The 21,342-nt window shown below is 38.9% G+C and overlaps 1 protein-coding gene across 1 annotated transcript in view; it reads right to left on the bottom strand.

Moving 5' to 3' along the window:
• The window catches only part of IKZF2 (IKAROS family zinc finger 2), a 66,041-nt gene extending 46,922 nt beyond the window's left edge, over positions 1-19,119 (bottom strand). Inside the window, 3 exon segments of the mRNA XM_072418547.1 lie at positions 3,777-3,881; positions 9,815-9,863; positions 19,000-19,119. Of these exon segments, the coding sequence (XP_072274648.1) occupies positions 3,777-3,881; positions 9,815-9,848 (139 nt within the window). The 5' untranslated portion in view covers positions 9,849-9,863; positions 19,000-19,119.
• Between the last annotated feature and the right edge of the window lie 2,223 nt (positions 19,120-21,342).

The following is a 21,342-nucleotide window of genomic DNA, read 5'->3' as shown; positions in this document are numbered from 1 at the left end:
TAGAGTTAGGGTTATTTACTTACAAGTTTGCTTTCAGATTTGTGTTGTGTTTCCATATCACTATTCATCCTGGTGACTATTATTATTGCAGAAGAAAACCAACATTTTACAATTGTTTGAAAAGAAGGTATGGGGAAAAATATGGGCTTTAACTCTTCCCTACTTTATCAAACGGAAAAAAAAAATAAAAATAAAGAAAAGGATATACTATACATACACTTTAATATTTAGCTGTAGGTGCACTTTAATAAAAAAATTGAAAATATTCTAATAACTTCTTTTCAGCAGCCTCTCCTAGGCTTTCAGACCGGCAAGCACTGAGCTGCAAAGAACTAAACATAGCTGGGAGCCATATGTGGCTCCCATGCCACTGGCCCGAAACCAACAATGTACTGGTTTAGTCAGTGCACATTACTGAAGCCTTCTCTATCTTATATGAATTTGATTAAAGTAGTGCTGACCACAGCTAGACCGTTACTTGAGACTGTGGTGCATTTTATCGGACAGCCCTGGAACATTTGTCTTGCTGCAGAAGCTCTGGAGGCCTCATTAGAATTTCAGAAATTGAAACAGTGTAAAACTGTAAAACTTAATGCTTCCAGCAAAGTGGAGCCATCAATAGAATGGTTCTGCCGCAGTAAAAATAATTATCCAGCACACTTTCAATTTAAGTATTTAAGGCACATGGAAATAATTACTTGACCAAAACCTAATGGAGCGATGAATATTTAAATTACATTTAACACTAAATCTGAATTCATGATTATTTCATGTAATGCCAGCACATATGCTAAAATCGCTACAAAGAATGTAGGGTAAAAATATAGAATAGGAGATAAGTAATATTTGAAATAGAAGGCCAATATATCAAAAAAAAAAAAATCATTACACAGTATTTATATTGAGACGATTAGGAAAAGTACACCATGGCTTCTCTTCTTTAAAACTTTATTATTTGTTAACTGTATGATTATATAGAGTAGATTATTAGTGTAGTATAGTAATATAGTATTCTATCGTTATTCTATCATGGGATACCTACAGACAGGACAGGATTGGTGCCAGATCCAGCACAAATCGGGCAGCAATCATTATATCTATGTGCAATTTTTGGATTACCCTGGCTGACTGTTTTTGGGTTAAAAGGCAACAGAAAGGCTAAGTTTGGGGTTTCAGCTCAGGACCATAAAGGCACCTTTATTAGCTCAATCATACATCTAGAATAAATTAAAATGTTGTGTATGATTGCTGCACAGATGGCTCCCTATGGTGCAAGCTTCACAAGTAGTATGTATTGTAGTAGTCATTACATACACACATTTAAAACACGGTATGATGAGGAACAAATATTCACTACCTTATAACACTTGTTTTAGGTTGTAACACACAAAGCTAATTGTTCCCCCTTAGTAATAATCCATATTCTAAGAAGGTGTTTATACCATGTGTAAGGCTAGCTATATTAAAGTTACTGGAAACGTATTTGCTAGTTGAAATCTGTTACATTAAACAACCTACTGGTTATGAACGGGCTGTCAGTGCCTCAACACACAAACTAGAACCTGCAACTTTTTTTTACAATGCAGATGCACAGAAGCACTGTAGTGTAAGCAAACAGTGTGATTGATCCACTAAGAATCTCTCGTGTGGAATGTTTTCATTAAAAAGACGCAAGACGATTTCCAACTGGCTGGTTTTAGAAAATCTGGTGGGACAATCTAGCCACTGAGGTTCCCAGGAGCTATAAGCATCAGGTGAGTGATCCAACCCATGAGACTTATCAGTTCCAGGATGATTGGGAGTTTGTAATCTGATAATCTATGCTTTGTGGGTATTGAAAATGACAAAGTTTCAGAACTGTGACAAAAGTTTCAGCTGGCAAAAAAAAAAAAAAATTATAACAAATGGCCGGTGCAGGGTCTAATCTGTGTCTGCAGATGTGATGTTAAGGGTTTCCCTCATTTCTACCCCTGTATTTACCCCTCCTCCTTTGATCCTGCTTCCTTTCATTCACCTTACTCGGATGGGGGGGGGGGGGGGGAAGCTTATCTTATGTTAGGTTAAAAAAAAAAAATAAAAAAAAAAAACACACACATAAATCCATTAAATTTAACCACTAAAGAAATAAACCTATCCCAGATATCCCATATTACCTTCTTTCTTTACCCCCTCTTTTTCTTTATTTCTTCTTTTTCCTTACCCAACTCCTGCATACCCTTTCTTTACAGCCCTAAAAAAAATGGTAAAATAGCTACCAGAAAGAAGGGTAAAAGGTATGTGATAGTCTGTACAGAAATGTATATTTGGTTATGTAGACCTGTCCAGAGTTTGTTCAGACCTTCATTGGGATCAAACAATCCTGCACAGCTCCCAGTCACTCGTACTACAGTGCTGGTTCTTAAAGAATTGCAGCTAAAAAAAAACTGCAAATTTGACATCAAGTGGCAATGAGTGGTACAGTACATAGACTATGCGTACTGGAAGAATGAAAAAACATGGCCCTATGTGTTCTATATTTTTTGTGGTTTTTCACCTCCCTGGGGCCCTATTATTATGTTCTCTTGTGTACCTAAAAACCTTTGTTTGGTTAGTCCTGATGCACATCTCTGAGGTTTCAAGTGGTAAATTAAATGAGTGAATCTGACCTCCCTTTCTACCCCTCCTATACATTATAAGTCTGTAGTTGGCCTTGGGGAGATGGGGGGCCTTTATCAGTTGACGTGGAACTTTAGCTGTGTTAGCAAATGTTTCTCATGCTTTCAGCATGTTTGATTTGTCAATTTTGAACTGCTGTTTTCTTGATAATGCCTGAGGTTTTCTTTGTATTTTATCTCTTCTGGCTTTATATGTGCTCTTTCTTGATTGTATGCCTACTTTCTTTCTCCTAAATAATGTTATAAAAAAATAATAACAAACAACACAATTTCTGCAAGAAATTTCCTTCAGACAGACACCAGCTCTTCTTCAAAGAGCTAGTGTCAGGTTGGTGTCTAATAGCGGATGCAATTGATAGCAAATGTGACATATACCTACTGGAACATCATTTTAAAAGCTGAATGGATATATGTAATTGTAAACCACACTTTGCTATTTTAGGAAAATCACAGTTCAATAATGATCGATAACTGCAAGCAGAATCGTTACTAAAGCTGTAGATAATCACTGTAAAAATTAGTTAATGCACCAAGAGTGAGCTTGAATATTTGTTAGGAAAGCTTTTCCACATTCAAGCACAAAAATATTACAAATTCCACATACACCGTTCAGCAGGGTTGAATGTGAACTTCCAAGCTGGTTTGTATTACCAGCATTAGCAAGACGCTAAAGGCTGTTGAAGACTGTATTAAACCTTTCTTTATTTTTTTCAGCTTTGACGGCCACAGCGGTATTGGTATGCAACGGTCAATGTGAAAATGACTAGGACTACATTTTTCTAATCGATAGTGAGCTTATGAACAAGTAAGTATTGTCGCTGTGACAGTAAATGAAAGGATATCTTGTTAACAGAGCCCTTAAAATACCCTATAATGCCAGCTAATAGGTAGCAGTGGTATTAAAAAAAACCTATATGATACTTATTTATGACTTGCTATTTGAATACAGGTTTATCCATTTATGTACATACAGCAACACCTGCATATTACATTCAGCAGATCTGTGCAATAAAACATTTAGAAATTAAGAAATAAAATAGCTTGTTAAAATTAACAAATAACAAGAGGTAATAGAAAGTCTTACATTCATAATATTTTTTTCATCAATCTAATACGACTTACTGCTTGCCATGTGATTTGGGGAGGAATGTTGTCCATTAGGTGTGCAGGAGGTCAGGTCTATGGCCATGTTGGAGTGGTCCCTCTCGGGCACAAGCTCATTATCACCTGATAAAAAAAAAGACAAGCCTGTCAGAATTCATCTGCCTTTAGGGAAAGTATCTATAATGCACAAGGAATGCAAAGGGAAGAAAGCAGAGCTGCACTTTGAGTGGTTTTATGAGGCAAGTGGGATGTTCCAAAATTTTTTAGATTTTTATGATGGACCCCCAAATGAATAAATGTACCAAAAAGCATTGTGCAGCAGCAGCAAACCCTCACTTCCATGACCAGTCATTGGTTTTAAAGCCCGACTCCAGGTACAGCTAATTTTTGACAAATATCAATTTATTACAGAGTTTCCTATAGGTACTGTGGGAGTTTTACTTTCGGATCCCTGCTGCACTAAAACAGTGTTTTTGATTGAGACTGGTCCTGGTATTTTTGGCTCCACCATCAACCTGTCGTGACATTCACAAAGCACAGCACAACTTATATATATTACATACAATTTATATATATTACACAAACAACTAATAAAGTGACATTAGGTTGACTAAATTTTGCAAAACATCCGATGCTGCCACCCAACATGTGGCCCTCTGGTTCCTGTTGTGTGACCCTCCAATACAGAAATCTGTAGGTATTTTATAAAGGAGTTATAGTAGTAACTGCTACTAGCCTCATGTAATAAGTTTCCAATCTTTAATTATCTTCGGTATGTTTTGCAGTCTCCAGCCACATCAGAATTTTGACCATCATTTTCCCTAGAATGTCTACAGTCTCCAATATTTCCCTCTAGCAACGCATATAGCAGAAAAGGGTTAGAAACCCTATGAGGCGTTTTAATGTTCCCACCATGCCAAAACTAAAAATATGCTTTAGATACAATAAGTAAACTCAGCATTTCTGCATTTTAACTAAACACGAACTGCTAATCTCCCGAGCATAGTGATGTTATGAGATGCCAAATGACTACGCTAACACCTAACCCTTCCACAAGCTTTTTGCCTTTAGGAGTGGACACTCTCGAGCTATCCACCCAGTGGCCCCACTGGGGCATCAATCCTAAAAGACTACTCATGCTAGTAACAAACAAATACATTATTTATTTGGATAATTGAAAATAACTGTAACAGTCATGGATAAATATATACAATTTCCAGTGACGTGGCATAGTGGGGAACAATAGTTTCCAACACACCGCAATACTCAACATTCTCAGGTTTAACATCTGGATTTCCATGCATATGTGGAAAGTTTTTTTAATTATTTATTTAAAGACTTTGTAGGTTTCTACCTGTAAAGTAGTGTAGTAGCCAGCAGTTTTTACTTTATTAAATGATGAGAAAAGGACCTCAGCAGTCTTAGCACAGAGAATACTCTGCGATGCCTTCCAACTCCTGAGGAATATTGTATCTGCAACAGGATCCCTCTCCTCCTCACAGAATGTTTTCTCCCAGAGTCTTAACATGTTCTTTCCTGTGGATGCAATTCCCAGCTAGAAGGGCATTCCATTGCTTAGGGATTTTTATGACTTCTTAGAATTATTATCGGAAAGAACTTTTAAAGAAACAAGAAAAAGGTAATGATACAAAGAAACAACACAACTAGGCAGCATTTACTCTTCTGGTAATCTTTCAGTAATAAAGTATCGAAAACCTCTAATATCTTGATACAAATTTTTCTCAAGTTGACTTTTGCCAGTGATCAGTTTTCTGGACAGAAGAGTAGAAATAATAAAAGTTCAGAGAAATCTTTACATGGAGAATATGCCACTGCTGACCTCTCCAACTGACAATGCTGGTTGTATGGCGGATCCCAGTGGCTTCAACTTTATCTGCAGCTCTACATGAAATAAGTATGAAAAAAAGTTCTGATCATTCTGTTCTCTAATGAAAAGGAATAAAAGGTTACGTTTTTAGATATACTTTAATTCTGACTCATCAGTTGTTTCTTTATAGCACTCAGTGACAAGATCCCTCTTGCAGAGTCCCTGGCTCAGACTGACACCTCTTTCTGTTACAACATAAAAAACAAGAACTCTCAGACTGGTCAGACAGGCAAAGCTGAAGGCCATGAAATGGGATTTTACTAGCAAGCACCAACTGAAATATTACATAGAACTGACCGCTTAAGAGCTATTAGGACAATTCGAGGAGAACCCGAAATGAAGATAAAACACAAGTCCTCTGCAAAGTCTGCGGTTTAGCCGGAGAAAAAAATGGAATCACATTTTTTGTATATCATTCAATCACCGGCACATTATTACCACCTTATATGTATAGAATTTCTAAGTTTGGGCTATAAAAGCACTTCTCCTCCTACTAGCACATCATATGACCTATGACACTACATTTAGAAAAACTAAAGTAAAGCACCAAAAACTACAGCAATCAAGAAGGTTTCTTCTGTAAAGTTAGGCAAGGGTTACTATGTCAGATTTGCTGTGTTATATATAAATCACTTGCAACAGTCTGACTAAGCAGTCATATTGTATTCCAATAAAAAATGAATTACTTGCACCAAACCTGTATCAGTGATAGCGATACAATCACCCCCTGTACATAGCATTGACCACGTGCAAGTACTGTCACCACCTATCCTCAGATCCGTCAACTTATTTCACGTATTCCCAAAGTATGGACATTAACAGCCCAACCCCTTAAAGACATTGAAACATGAGACTTACACCCAATGTAATTGACGAAAGTAAAGAAATAGTTGTATGCCTATAGGTAATATGTGGCCTCCGCATACAACCTGTGGCTGGTTGATTTTGGGGAGGAATGTTCTAATTCATGTTTTTTTATTTTCGGGGCAGCCAATATTGTTTTAACAAGGCAAGACACCTGGTTTCTCTAATGAGCGACTAAAACATTCATGTTTAGCCAATACATATGTGCAGGTCTATGGCACTGTCACTGAGCAGGCATTTAAAGGACCTGCAGACAGTATCATTAAGGGCATCTTTGGGCTGGTAGCTACTGGAAGTTTTGAAAAACCCTGAATAATTATCACCATTCCCCCCAAAAACACTGGTTTAATGAAGTCTACAGCCAACTTCCAACAACCTCCCACCAGATGAGAAGCATGAACAATTGTCATCTGAGGTCCCATTATTGTTTAGGGATTTGTAGACAAGCAGAGACGCCTATAACAGGTCAAACATATATATCACCTCCCTACTGCCACAGCCAGCTTTAAATATGTATCAATGCAAAATACAAATGAAACTTTTTTCAATTAGAATGTATAAGATTTAGTGTATGACAAAAGGTAGTGTGCAGATTATAACTTGACAAGCAGGCGTATTTCTTTATCTGTCATATATGCCATGAAAATGCCACTGGAGTACCACATGCCAAGCACTGCCTTGCACTTTTCTAACGCACTGATATCTAACGTAACATGATATCTAGTAGTCTGTGAGCACACACGGTTACACATTTGTCACATACTTAACGGGCATCGATGGACACAACAAATGATAAATGAAACCAGACCTCGGCCTAAATATCTAATGTAGGCTCAATCCCCTAAACCACAGCAGGCTACCTAAGCAGTTATGTTGTTTTGTTCTATTAATTACAACCTGGTTGAAAGTGGTTGATGTTAACTAGAAATTGCCAACATATTCGAAAAGTCATGATGGATGAAATCAACATGCAGCATCACTAGAAGTAAAACATTTAAGGCATTTACTGTGCACAATAGCTCCTTCTTCACTTTCAGCTGCATATTAGGTCACTATTCAAATATGGATGGCCCGAGGTATACCAAATATTATTGATTCTTCCAATCATTTGCATTTAGATAACACCCTATTCTTTTAACACAGAAACAGAAAAAAGAAGAAACATTTTTTCAGTTCTGCATGGTAAAATATTATTCTGAATAATAGGGGAATGGAATAAACATCCTCGACCACGAAGGATCAAACCAGGTAAAAAAAAAAGGCTGACTGCAAATAAATTTTTACCAAACTTTACGTGCCACGGGGTGCCAGGGAAGCCTAACATATGAACTAAGTGATGCCTGGTATTGACAACGGAGGAATATTTTTTGGAATAAATATTCATATAAAGTAAGGCAATAAGGACCATGACATACATGAGATTCTGCTGCTGGCGACACAAAAGGATGACCTTAACTTGTCCAAAAGGATTTGCTCAATTTCTGGCCCACAATGCTGCAAAATCTCACTGGCTGCTGTGGGTGCAGAAAGAGAATGACAGCTCGAATTCAGGTAGCATGGGACCAACTCTATAGCAAAAGGTAAGTGGTCTGTTAGTGTTCTTGTTGCTGGTAAGTTGATACCAGAAACAGGCTATAAACACAGAAGAAATCCTATAAGGCAAAAAAAAAAATATATATGTTTCATGAACTGTCCACTGCAGTTTACAAGATGTATGGTAAAGTATGTATAGAATAGAACGGCCTAATAATTGTGGTAGAGTGCATGCAGGTCATCGGAAATTGTTTTCACACACACCTGTTCTCAATGCGTATGGGAAGGGGGGATTCTCACAGCAAGGGGGTGTGCTGACCTGCTATTTGCCATCCATGCCAATTCCTTAAAAAATCATGGCATGTGAATCATCGCAATGCATATTAACCTGCATGTTCCGATGGACATATTCCTATACAACTGTCCCTCAGACCAATAGAAAAAATCAAAACTCACATTTTCACAAAGGATTTTGAAGTGCCCTGGCATGTATAAAGCCTTAGTAATATCAGTGCTCTATACAGAGGTTTTTAAATGGCAATAGGAATAGTTTGGTGGTATACCACTGCGATTATGCTGACTTGTACAGAAACAGCCTGATGTTATCAAAATAAACTGTCTGCACAAACTACACATTCGTACTCTTTGCTTATTGTTTTCATTATTTGTTCTCCTGATTTTAGTTGGACTGTTAACACAAATGCTCTTGATTAATCGCCGCACTTTTGCACCTATAGCTCTACTTGGGAACAAGCTATAATAGATTATAGAAGCACCAGTCTAAAACAAAGTTAAACGTTTCTAATAAATATATGAAGAATTAGCACCATTTTTACTAGTAGAATTGGTAAATGTCAATAAGGTTATAATTTTTAAGTGTTGATAAAGTTACACGTTTTAAGTGATACCCTTTATTGGCTAACCTAGGTTAGATCCAGATCTTCTCTACAGCTTATTGCAATATTTTTATAAATTTGGTATGTGGTCATTTACTAAAAGTTTTGTAAAAAAAATATTTGCATACATGGAGATTAAAAGTAAACTTAAGAAGGTCAGAGTTTAAAGTGTCATGGCACTGCTTCTGAACAAGGTTTGTATAGAGTTATGAGAGAATAAAAAACAATTGTAAATCATTCTCAACTTTCATACAACCTGCACATTTCACTTAGTCTGCACCCTCTCCTCCAGCAACATATTTGAAACTCTCCCTGGTATGTCAAAACAAACAATATGTCACTTAGGCGTCAACCAGGAGCTCGGTAACCGAAAAAAAAGTGGCGTGAGCTATGCGGCAGGATATCTTACAAGGAGCCAGGAAACAAATGCACCTGTTGCATTCAATTTGCACCAAAAGCCTACAAGAACCTGGTCAACAGAATAAGGAATCACCCAAGAATGCTGGTTTAGCAAGCTTAGATCTTTTGAAGCTATATATTGTAATAATGAGGGTTTTAAAACAGATAAAAATACCTTTATAGGGATGGCTGCTTTGGAGAATGATATAGCCAGTTTTACCACTGCCACCTTCAACAAAGTCATGTTGGGTTTTCCAAGGCACGGTCATGCTTATACGTACACAGAAAACAATCCCAAGAAATGATTATAAACATCCCCAACTACTACTGTAACCACCCCATCCTATATTACTCCAATGTTCTATATACTTATTTAAAAAAAAAAAAAAAAGCAATTATTATTTTTCCACAGGCAAAATGATGTACTGACACAAGAAAAACAGGGCAAAAACTTTTAAAATAAAATAGCAACTTACTAGTTACATATCCATCGGGTCTCTCTGTTTCCATAGTCAAAGAGCAGTGCTGAAATATAAAAATAGGACATCTTCAAAAAAACTGAAAACCTTCCACAGGCAATAAAATGTGTAATTTGTAGCAAAGTATTTACATTTTTCTGTTGCCTTGGCTGTACTGTACATATATCTGGGCCACCTGCTGAGATCCATGCCTTCGTTTTTTTATGATGTAAAAATCCAGAGGTAGGTGTCTGTTTTAAGTGTTTTGAAAACTGACAATCTCCCTCCCAAACATTCTTTTTGTTTGTTTCTGTGAACTGCATTGCAATCTTTTTTTTTTTAAATAACAACAAAATGATGAAGTATTTTGGTAAGTAGTATATATATCTTTAAAATATATTTTCTTAAAAGTAAAATTTTAACAAATAAATACAGAATTTTTTTCTGTAGAATGAGGACACCAGCTTGAAGTCACATTTCTATTTGGGCTGCCTAAAATAAAATTTAAGGAAGAAAAAAAGTATAAATTGACGAAAATAAAAGCACAATAAAAATTGAAGAGGCTACAGACACTCTACAAGAACACAGCAGTACCTATGTCCCCACTGTCAGTCGAGTGCTTGTCACTAGCTAAGGTTTTCCTGTGTTAAGTGATTTACCCCTCTGAAACCGACAGGACGTTTTGTGCTATACGTTGCACCATTATCAAAGGGAACCTGACATCATATAGTTAACCTGTTGTGTACCAACTGGCATAGACATTCATCAAGAAATGGATACCAAACATACTACCACAAAACAAACTGAATTTGTAAAATTTAGCACCAAGTTGGTTGACAAGTTCATAAACCGTATAATAGTACAGAGGAAAATAAGACAGTTTTGGCTCCTGCAGATAACAATATGATTTTATATAGGAGAAGTTAAAAAATTTAGCAAGCTTATGTACTATATTGCTAAAAATAAAAAAAAATAAAAATTCTTGCGGAGCAAATTATTATTGAGGAAAGAAAGAAACGAGTGTCTTACCTTCCACTGATCACAAAGTAGAATGTGCTATATTGTTTCCCTTACTCTTGTTTAACCTACAGTGCTGCATGTGAGTCAGTTTCCTCTACTACTACAATAAAGTATACATATTATTTGATGGACATGGAACTGGTGTGTGAGATTAAATAATACATGCATTGCACCGCGCAGCAAAAACTTACTGGACACAGCCTATAGACCGAATGACTATGCGGTCAGTTTGTGATTGCTTCCTGGGTTGGTTCTGGTCTCTTGAACATTGCATTAAACAGAATCTTTATGGGGTTATCTTAACTCCTTGCTGGCAACGTTTGCACAGGGCATCTTAAGTCAAGTGTACAAGAATAAACACAGAAAAAAAGTTTGAAAGCCGAACGCACTTTTCTCCGGTACATAGAATGCAATTTATGAAATGGATTTCCTAACAAAAGGATTTATTAGGAATATAATATAGCAAGCAATCAGAAATCACATAATACTTGATGTAAGCTATACCATGATAGGTTGTAATCGGTTCCCGCACATCATACCCGATCTGTATTGGTATATATTTTATCAATCAATAAAGTACCAGGGTGCTAGTCTAATGACAGAATATTCAATACATTCAGCCTGTGATAGGATGACTCTGATACAGAAACATTGTGCACTGCTATAGGAAGACAGTCGTGTAGGAAAGAATGTCAGAAAAGCCAGTGGAATTATCTGTCATTCCACTGTAGGTAGCAAAGTATAAATAAGATGAAAAGAAACTTGTCAAGATCTACAGCCCTGATCTACATCATAGGCCAGAAGGAGGAATTTTCTTGTCACCTCTTCCCCGTTCGCTTTTAGCTTCCAAACTGTTCCAGCACTGCCAGTTAAATTATTCACAACCAGCCATTTCTGTATTGATCCACCAAGTATATTTAGCTCCTGCTCCTGGAATTTCTACATTACTTACTGGAAAGTAGGCTGCTTCAAGTCTTGTCTCCAAATCACTTCCCAAAAAAGTAAAAAAAAAAAAAAAAAAATGATAATTCTAAAAGCTGCATATATTAAATAGGTATATTTCTTCCTCTCGCTCGTCTTCTCTTTTTCCTTGTCAGACAGATCAAATTGCTTTCCCAAGTGACAGATAACAGGTTTGTTTCAACATGTTACAGACCATCCATGTAGGAAAAAAATGTTTGAAAACTTTTGAGTATAGGGTACGTGGACGGCAGGTTTTAGGTGCGGGAGCCCCTGACCTGTTGGTCGGATGGACACCTGTGAACAAGCACTGATAACATCAGGACCCGTAGATCATTTAAACAGTCCACTTGTGATATGGAAAAGACACGGCACCATAATGAACAGGTTTCATGGTCTAATCAGACTGTCCTCAAAGAAAAAGATCATACAGATAACACAGCTCTACACCACAACTGACCCATACACAATAATCAATTGTAAATGTGATACATGTATTCTATGTGTACAAAAAACAAAAATGCTCAAAGAAAGTTTCTTTGAAGTTCAAACATTGTAGTTGTAAGACGTGATTTGATAATGCAGCTAGTAAATGTGTTTCATTTTCAGTTGTTTTTTCATTACGAGCCAACGTTAGAATACGTTGGAATGTGTAAGTATTTTACTAATAACCTTCTATAAGTTTATTAGAATAACAATATCTAATGCATTGTATTCGACGGCTGATTTGTTTTACATTTCTGCTGCTGTGTTAGAACTAAATAAGCAAATGTACTCCTTAAATCTGTCAAAAGTATGCTTATGGTCCATATACTACAAGTTATCATGTATCCCTCAAAACAGTATCCTTAAAGGTAATATATACTATGTGTATACTTTACAATACAACGTAACCTTCTGACCTGTCATAAGTCTCCTTAGGGTTACATAGCTACTTGTTACAATGCACCCCAACAAAAGCCCTAATAATACAGAAATATACATTACAATGCACCCCACCAATCTCTCTAATGATACAGAAATATACATTACAATGGACCCCAACAAAAGCCCTAATGATACAGAAATATATGTTACAATGCACCCCATCAATCCCTCTAATGATACAGAAATATACATTACAATGCACCCCAACAAAAGCCCTAATGATACAGAAATATATGTTACAATGCACCCCAACAATCTCTCTAATGATACAGAACTATATTACAATGCACCCCACCAATATTCTTTGGAATAAATAACTGCACGTTAAGGTGCACCCCTCAAATTAAGGGTACATAACTATATGTTACAAATTACTCCTTTCAAATAACTAGAAGTATGCTTAGGGTTACAATGAACCCCTCCAATCTGTCTTCTTAGAGGCACAAATACATTGCACAATGTACTCATCATAACTGTCTGAATTGTGCTTAAGGAGTTTATATACAACATGTTACTTACTACTACTATTAATAAAATGTCCCCCTCAAATCAATTACAAAAACCATTAGAATCACATATACTGCATATCACAATGAGCTCCCCAAATTCATCAGAAGTACCTTGTGCATATATTATGTTACCATTCACCCCTCAAATCTTCTTTTGTACATAACCGCATATTACAATGCACCTCTCCAATATCCTTAGGAATATATATCTGCATCTTATAATACAAAGCTTCAGCCTCCTAGAGGGTATATAACTTTATGATAGTATACCCCTCCTATAGATATTTATTTACAACTTGTTACTATGTACCCTCACCCGTCAGAAATACCCCAAGCTGTATATACATGACATATTACAATGTCCCCCTCAAATCAAACGAGCCCATAATATCGCATATACTGAATATTACAATGTGCTCCCCAAATGTTTCACAAGTACCCAATACTAATACGATGTACAATTTACCCCTCCAATCACCATTGGCTTATATAACTTCATGGTGTAATGCAAAAATCTCCTAAGGGGTACAAAAGTTAATGTCCCAACCCTCCATTTTCCAAGAATTGTGCACAGGGGTATATACAACATGTTACCACGTATATATGAGATATTACAATGCCCCCTCAATTCACATATACTGCATACTACAATGTGCTCCCTAAATTTCTCAGGAGCACCCTATACATATAAAAGTCACAACGCACCCCTCCAATCAGTCGCCCATTCTGATACATATACTACAAGGCTGACCACCAGATCATGTCCCAACCAGCATCATCACCTGCTATAAAGCCATAACACATATTGGGATTGAACATTAAACATAAAGACACATTGAAAAGAAGGGCTGTTGTACACTGACCCTCACAGTACGATGTAGATATTTAGGAAATACGGGCACATTTTTGGAAGAGATACAAGTAATGCAAAAATCAGATGACAGTTTCTAAAGCATGATAAGAAAATGTGTGCCTGAGTGTATAATGCAAGCTGGCATTGTAGCTACCTCACGTATGGGTCTGTTCCATTGATTTCAGCTAGCAGGTGAAGAGGAGGATGAACAGGGCAGTCCGGGATGAGTGCTGATGAGAGGGGGGCAGTCCGGGATGAGTGCTGATGAGAGGGGGGCAGTCCGGGATAGGTGCTGATGAGAGGGGGGCAGTCCTGATTGGAGTGAAGCAGGATACTTCTGTGCTGGTCAGGGAAGAGAGGAGTGCAGGAGCGGTGCAGATGAGTGCAGCACGGTGTTCAGCTGTTGGGGTGGACTAGTGAAGAAAGTTAGGAATGTCACGTACTTTCAGGAAAGAGAAGGGAGAGGGAGGTCATCGCTCCAGCAATGAGATTAACAAGAAACAAAACTGGATCCACCGGTTATTTCTGAAGCAGCTGAGAAACCAGGGAAGAAAAAGGGGAGGAAAGGGGAGGAGGTAGGGTAAAGAAGCAGAAAAACAGGGAGGGAAACAGGGAAAGTGCAGCTCCATGATCAGGACCAGCTGGGTGGGATGAGGGTCAGGTCAACACCATGCACCTGTCATAGGAGGGCACCACAACCGGCTTGCCGGGTAAAAAGGCAGACAGCACACGACGACTGCTCCATGCAAGCATCACAATTCAATAGAAAGGTCATTTACATTTTACAGCTTCTGTAATTATATGCTGCAAACAGCAACAACCAGTTCTGAACTCATCCTATTCACAGTGTCTACTCAGACTTCATTGTCACAGCATTCCCAATACACCATGGTTCAAATAATATCACACAACTGCTACACAAAGCTGTCATTATATTCAATATCCATCATACTTTCTGCCTTAAGAGGGCTTTTTAGTCACCCATAGCAACCAATTTAACTAAAATATGATGGATTCTACTTTGTTGCCATGGGGTACTACACTTAATTATAGTCGACAGTGTTTGGCTTTTATTTGGATTATACACACATACATAGACACAGAGTATTTGATACACAACAATGGCTTCCCAGAGCACTATGTCTTCTAAAGACACAACACAGCAGTTTTAGCCTGCCTGTGTAAGATTCCTCTTGAGCTACTGATCTCCATCGACAGGGTTTTTGTAAGAAAAAGGGTGAAGGAGGCAAAAAAACATGAGAATAAGTCAGCAGCTCCACCTGTTGGCTGCACCAAAATAATAAGATATTTCATATTACGTAACATAAAAAACATATTTTAGACAGGTTGCTTTAGGTCATTGTTTCTGGAAGAATGGTCCACTGATCATCAGACAGTGGGCATATTCTGGGCAGTCTCCATTCATCTTCCTATGCTCTGCTGTAATCAGGCAGCAGTGGGTGGGTAAAGCATTTACTGACATTAAATGTGATGTAATGTAATGTTATCAGTGACACTGGAATGGGAATGGCCTTCGTCAGTAGGAAGAGGGTCCCAAAATCTAGATTATTATTTGGCCCTCGGGGGGGAGGGGGGCATTTATTACCTGCCACAGAGGGCATTAAATTCCTGTTGCTTTGTCAAAATTAGACCAATACCACAGAGCAGAGACTTCTAAAGCAAGGGGAGAGCTATATTAACTTGCAATTTTCACACAACTGTCAGAAAATAAAAAAAGGATAATAAAAAGAAATTATAATATCAGATCACAGGAGGGTAAAAATGTATAATCAAGAAGCAAAATCAAATAAGCTGCACCGAGAAGGATGTGTAAATTTGTGGGCACCATGGGAGTCCTGGAATAGTCCCTCACTGATGATTTCTATTGGGTAAGAAGCAGATTTAGGAGTTCTGCACATCTCAGACTTGGTTACAAGTTGGTGCTATAGATCAGTGCCAGCTCACCCCCCACTGTCCTACCCTGCACACCAAACATGACAATACTAGCAGTGTCATACTGCAACCACACCAGAAAATGAACTGAAAACCCCCATCATCATCCCCATCCTCTCACTTAGCTTTGTATGATTCATCATCCTTTCAGTACCACCGGCATCCGTGTCCCAGCATTCCCCATATCATGTTGTCAATTCCTTCACAAAGGGCCGGCATTTAATAAGCAGTAATTATTTTCCATTATCCCATAAAAACAAAATCACCGTGCCGAGTGAACGTATGTCATCAATGTCATTATCTAATTATATCACAACAAGCACAACACATCCAAACCAGGAATAGAGAGATGGGACTGTCCATCACAACCACTGGTAACTGTGTCGCCCATAGCAATCGCTGATGTCGCTTGTATCTAATATTTCCAACACAGCCGGAATGAGAAAAGTTTAAATTGGATGGATTCATTATTATGACATAACAACATTGTAACCAGGGGGCCATATCACCACCACCAATACAACATTGTCTCCCGTGCTGTATTGCTCTCAATAAATCGCTTTTATTCCATTTATGAACCCACTGCAGCCAATCACAACCCTGCCTGCAGTGCTCTGACTTTAGGTGAATTGTGATTGGTTGCTCTGAGTTTCTGCAATTATGAGCAAGGATCCTATATTGTATAAAGGCCATTCCTAAATCCTGCCATCGCCATATTCACCTACCCATCATAGAATACATCTCACCCCTCCTGATCTGCCATATCTCATCATCGCACCAATATTCCCTGTCACCCTTCTAATAACCACACTCACCCCTGGTGCCCGGTCACAAACACTGCAGCAATTACCATTCCATAATGCCGTATACACTTTAAAACTTCATTCACTCCTTTTTCATCATTCACATTAGCAGGGTGAATCACTTTAAACCGGGTAACATAATTATATGCTACACTGTGAAATTGGTAATAGGAGTCTTGTCACAACACATGTTAAAGCAAAATCAGGATGTTGCTGGTGATGATAAAGTCAGTGGAACCATTGTCATAAAATGCCAGTGACATTGTCATAGATGTCATGATATGTCACAAAAATACAACAGCAAGTGCTGACCTGTCACAATAACCCAATCTCATTACTAGGTGACACCACCGTTGTAGAAAAGTCATTATACTGTTTCAGATTGAATAAGGTCATAGGTAAAAGAATCCATGGAGTTCATATTGTGATAATGAGACTTCCTATCATGACATGTCAAGTAACTCCAAGATCAGTATAGTGATGCAGAAAATGTCACCTAGATCACAAGAAATATATTAGATGTCACTTTATTTTAGATACAGGTGTGTGTATAGTGATGCTTGGCCGAACAAATCTCCAGTCCATCCGGTTCAAGTGTCATGACAATGGTACAGTCGGAATAAATCACAGTGCAGAGACAGTATAGATCACTACTGCTAGAATCCAACTCACATTGGATGAGAATGGTGACAATAGGACACAAATCCCAGTATAATCAGGATGTAAATACAGCAGATTTCTACTGATAATAGATCACATTTATCCATGTCACAGTGGCATGACGTTATTCTAATGTCATTCTTGTCAGGATATATCACAACATCATCAAAGTAAATACAGATTTCAACCTTTAGCAGGTCACCTTTTCATCCATGATAAAGTGACAGTGACACTATGTTCAGAATGTATATCAGAATAATATTATCAGAGACATTATAGATCTCCACGGCTAATATGTCACAACTCATCCATGTCACCGGGACATGATAGTGTCACTATAGCCAGGATATATCACCATAAAGTCAGAGACATTATAGGTTTCTGTTTCTAGTATGTCACACTTTTCTTCTATAATATTGTCACTATAGTCAAGATTTATCAGGATATCATCAGAGACATTATAGGTCTCTAGCATCAATAAGTCACAGTGACAACACAGTGTTGCTATAATCCGGATATATACTATATACACCAGTACAGAGATCATTTATATTTATATTTCTAGTATCTCACTCTTTCATCCAATTCAACTGATGTGATATTATAAAAATGTCACAATAGTCAGGACATATCATTGAAGCCATTATGGATTTTTGCTGCCAGTGTGTCACTCTTTTATCTACAGTGACAACAATATAAGTGACAATGTAGTGTGGATATATCATGATATCATTAAAGAATTCTACTTCTAGTACATTGCACTATCAGGCAAGTCTAAGTGACATCTCATTATTTATATTATGACATTATAGATTTCAATTGTTATGATGTCACACTTATCTAAGTATAAGTGACATGTCATAATAGTGTCACTATAGGCAGAGCATATCATGATATCCTCAGAGACATTATAGATTTCTACTGTCTATGTGTCACTTTTTTCCACAATAAATAGCAATAATACAAGCATCCCTGTAGTCAGTAATTTTAGATGTTTTATTTCTACTATGTCACACTTTCATCCAGTTTAAGTGATATGACATAGTGCCAGGTTAGTCATGATATATCACGATATCCTCCCAGTCACTAAAGATATCTGCTGCCAATGTGTCACATTTTCTCCAAGTCTAAGTGATATGACCATATGATTGTAGATATCACGAAATCCTCACAGCCATAGTTTCCTGTTCCCTGATAACATATCACGATATACTCAGCGACATGATCCCTTCTACCACGACAATGTGACCGCCGTGTCTCAGGTGTCACCATGGCCACTGTCACACCATTCCAATTAATGAATGGCATCCTGACACCATTATTCCGATCAGACTGTCACACCGCCATCCCCGGCAGCCAGGGACTAGACACGGTCGGTGCCCTTCCACATGTCCCGGTACAGTAGGTACAGTGACAACCTACCGACACCCCCCCCACCCCGTCCTAGACAGCAACAAGTCGCAGTGACACCGACATAACAATACCAAGTTTTCCGCCCTCCCCCCATCCTGCCGTTACCTCAGCAGTGTGTGCGGGGCCCCCCGTCCATGCTGTGTGTGCGGAGAAGTATGACAGGAGTGCCGGGGCTCAGGGTAATCCAGCTTCTACTTCCTCCATCTTCAGCGCAGAGGTTAGCCCGGGACAGCTGGTCAAACCCAGAGAAACGGATGGAGCAGCCGGCGAGCAGCCAGCCAGCCTTCCCCAGACACTCGGCCAATAGATACAGGCTCGCGGCTCCAGGCGCTCGGCAATCGATTACAGGACAGTGCACTTGATCCGTCTCCAGTGATCTCAGCAGCCAGGGGTGGATCCAGGACACCGAGCCCCCGGGATCTGCAGCCCACTCACCGTGTCACTCTCCTCCCTGCTCCGCCATGCCTGGGGCTACACCGGGGGACCCCCAGCACCATGCCAGGGCCATGTGCACGCTGCAGCTCACACCTGTTGATCGCAGAATTCATGGCAATCTGACATTCCCCCAAACATTCCCTCACATGTTTGATAAATGGAGCCCTACATAGCAAGGATAAAAAAGTGAGCAGGTGATGGCCCTTCTGTAATGATATAAACCTACCTGCTTGTGGGCAATTGTTCCTGGAGCAGGAATGAATCCTTACCCCTAACACAGTGTGATCATACAGGTTCTATATTCCAGAAGGGAATGTCCTGAAATAAAATACCCTTACCTGCCCCATCACAATTTTGGTAAAGAGGATATTACCACATTGTACTCTGTATATTATATTTTTTGTTATGGAAAAATGAAGTTTTCACCTTACATGAAAGGGTAGACAACTCTTATTTAAAGTAAAAATTCTGTTGTGTTTGTATTAAGTGCAACACCTTTTTTATTTAAAAAAAAGGGTGCAGCACCGTCACCTTAAATCTCGATCACCTAGGTGATTGAGAATGGGAGCGCAGCGCTCCCCGGAAAACCTACGACACGCACCCCCGGGGGCTCTTGGGTGCTCCTTCTGTGCATGTCTGAGCATCTCAGGAGCCCTTTCATCAAAAGAAAAAATATTGCCAATCTCACGCATGTGCAGTGAGATCCGCACGTTTTTTCCAAATCTGCGTCACCCGATCTCGCGTCTGTGCCAGGTTGCATAGGAAGAAGAACCCAGAAGAAGATGGCAGCACCTGGTGCGCTGGCCTGAAGACAGATACCGGGACAACGCAGGACTCGATGGAAGAAACCTCCAGTCCATTCGACTGCTCTGCGGGATTGAAGGTAAGTGGTATTTGGTTTGCTTTAAATACTTTTTGTAACTTTTTTGGAGGGTCGCCACCCCTTACTGCGGGGTAAAAACTGAAAGGGAAACCCTTGTGTTACATATCCCTGGAGGCCATGGGCTGCTTCTCTGCACATGCCTATGACCCGGTGCTGTGTCATCAGGATCTGTCTCATAATGTAAGAAAAATGCTCCACATGAGCAGTGAGATTGGCAATCTTTTCTTCAGGTAGATGGGTGACCCATTTCACATCTGCACAGTGCGAGTTCGGGTGACATTGAAGAATCCAGAAGAAAGATGACAGGCGATGGAGGTATTGAAGTACAAAAGTACATCCAGGCAGGTCCTTTAATACAGAAAGAAAAAGTGATATTTCTTCTGCAATAAAATAACTTTACCTGCCTGATCACATTTTGTAAATTCACCTATCCCTGATCTGTCATGGACACCAGCATCTTCTTTCTTTTCCTGGTTCCAATCTTCAGCCATCTCAATTGGCCGGGCTGGGATGACATAACTCCTGGGACGTGCATTCAATCCCACCAGCCCCAGGGGATGCAAGGGTACCCGGCAAATCCCAGTATCACATGTGCAGCAGAATCAGGCAGATAAATGTGTTTTATTCTGGAAGGGATATCACCTATCCCTTCTCCAATAATGAGCCTGCCTGAACACAGATAAGTACACTCAGTTCTCAATGCTCTGTAATGCGTACTGACATCTTCACCTGGTCCCCATTCAATATTCCAGCACAATATTGGGAGGTGTATGCTCAGTTCAGTGTATGATCATGGCAAAGATAACTGCGGGAAATTAATGAACTCCTGTGCACACATTTGGGGGTTACATCATTCTTGCCTTCCCAATCAACATGGCCAAAGATCCTGAACACCAAAGAGGACCAGGTTAAGACGTCAGTGATGGCAACTTTGTTAAAAAATTGCAATCAAGCAGGCACGTTTTATTGCAGAAGATACATAACCTGTCCCTTCTGCAATAAAGGACTTACCTAGTTGCAAATGTTTTGCATTAAGTTTTACTTTAATAAGCAGGGAGGGAGGGAGACATCAGGGACAGCGGAAGAGGTAACTTTTTATGGTGAAATGATGTTGGGTTGTTCATTGTAAT

The sequence above is a fragment of the Pyxicephalus adspersus genome, chromosome 7, assembly GCF_032062135.1.
Source record: "Pyxicephalus adspersus chromosome 7, UCB_Pads_2.0, whole genome shotgun sequence".
Lineage (NCBI taxonomy): Eukaryota > Metazoa > Chordata > Amphibia > Anura > Pyxicephalidae > Pyxicephalus > Pyxicephalus adspersus.
The sequence above is the reverse complement of the archived record's forward strand: the minus strand, read 5'-3'. Positions and strand labels throughout refer to the sequence as shown.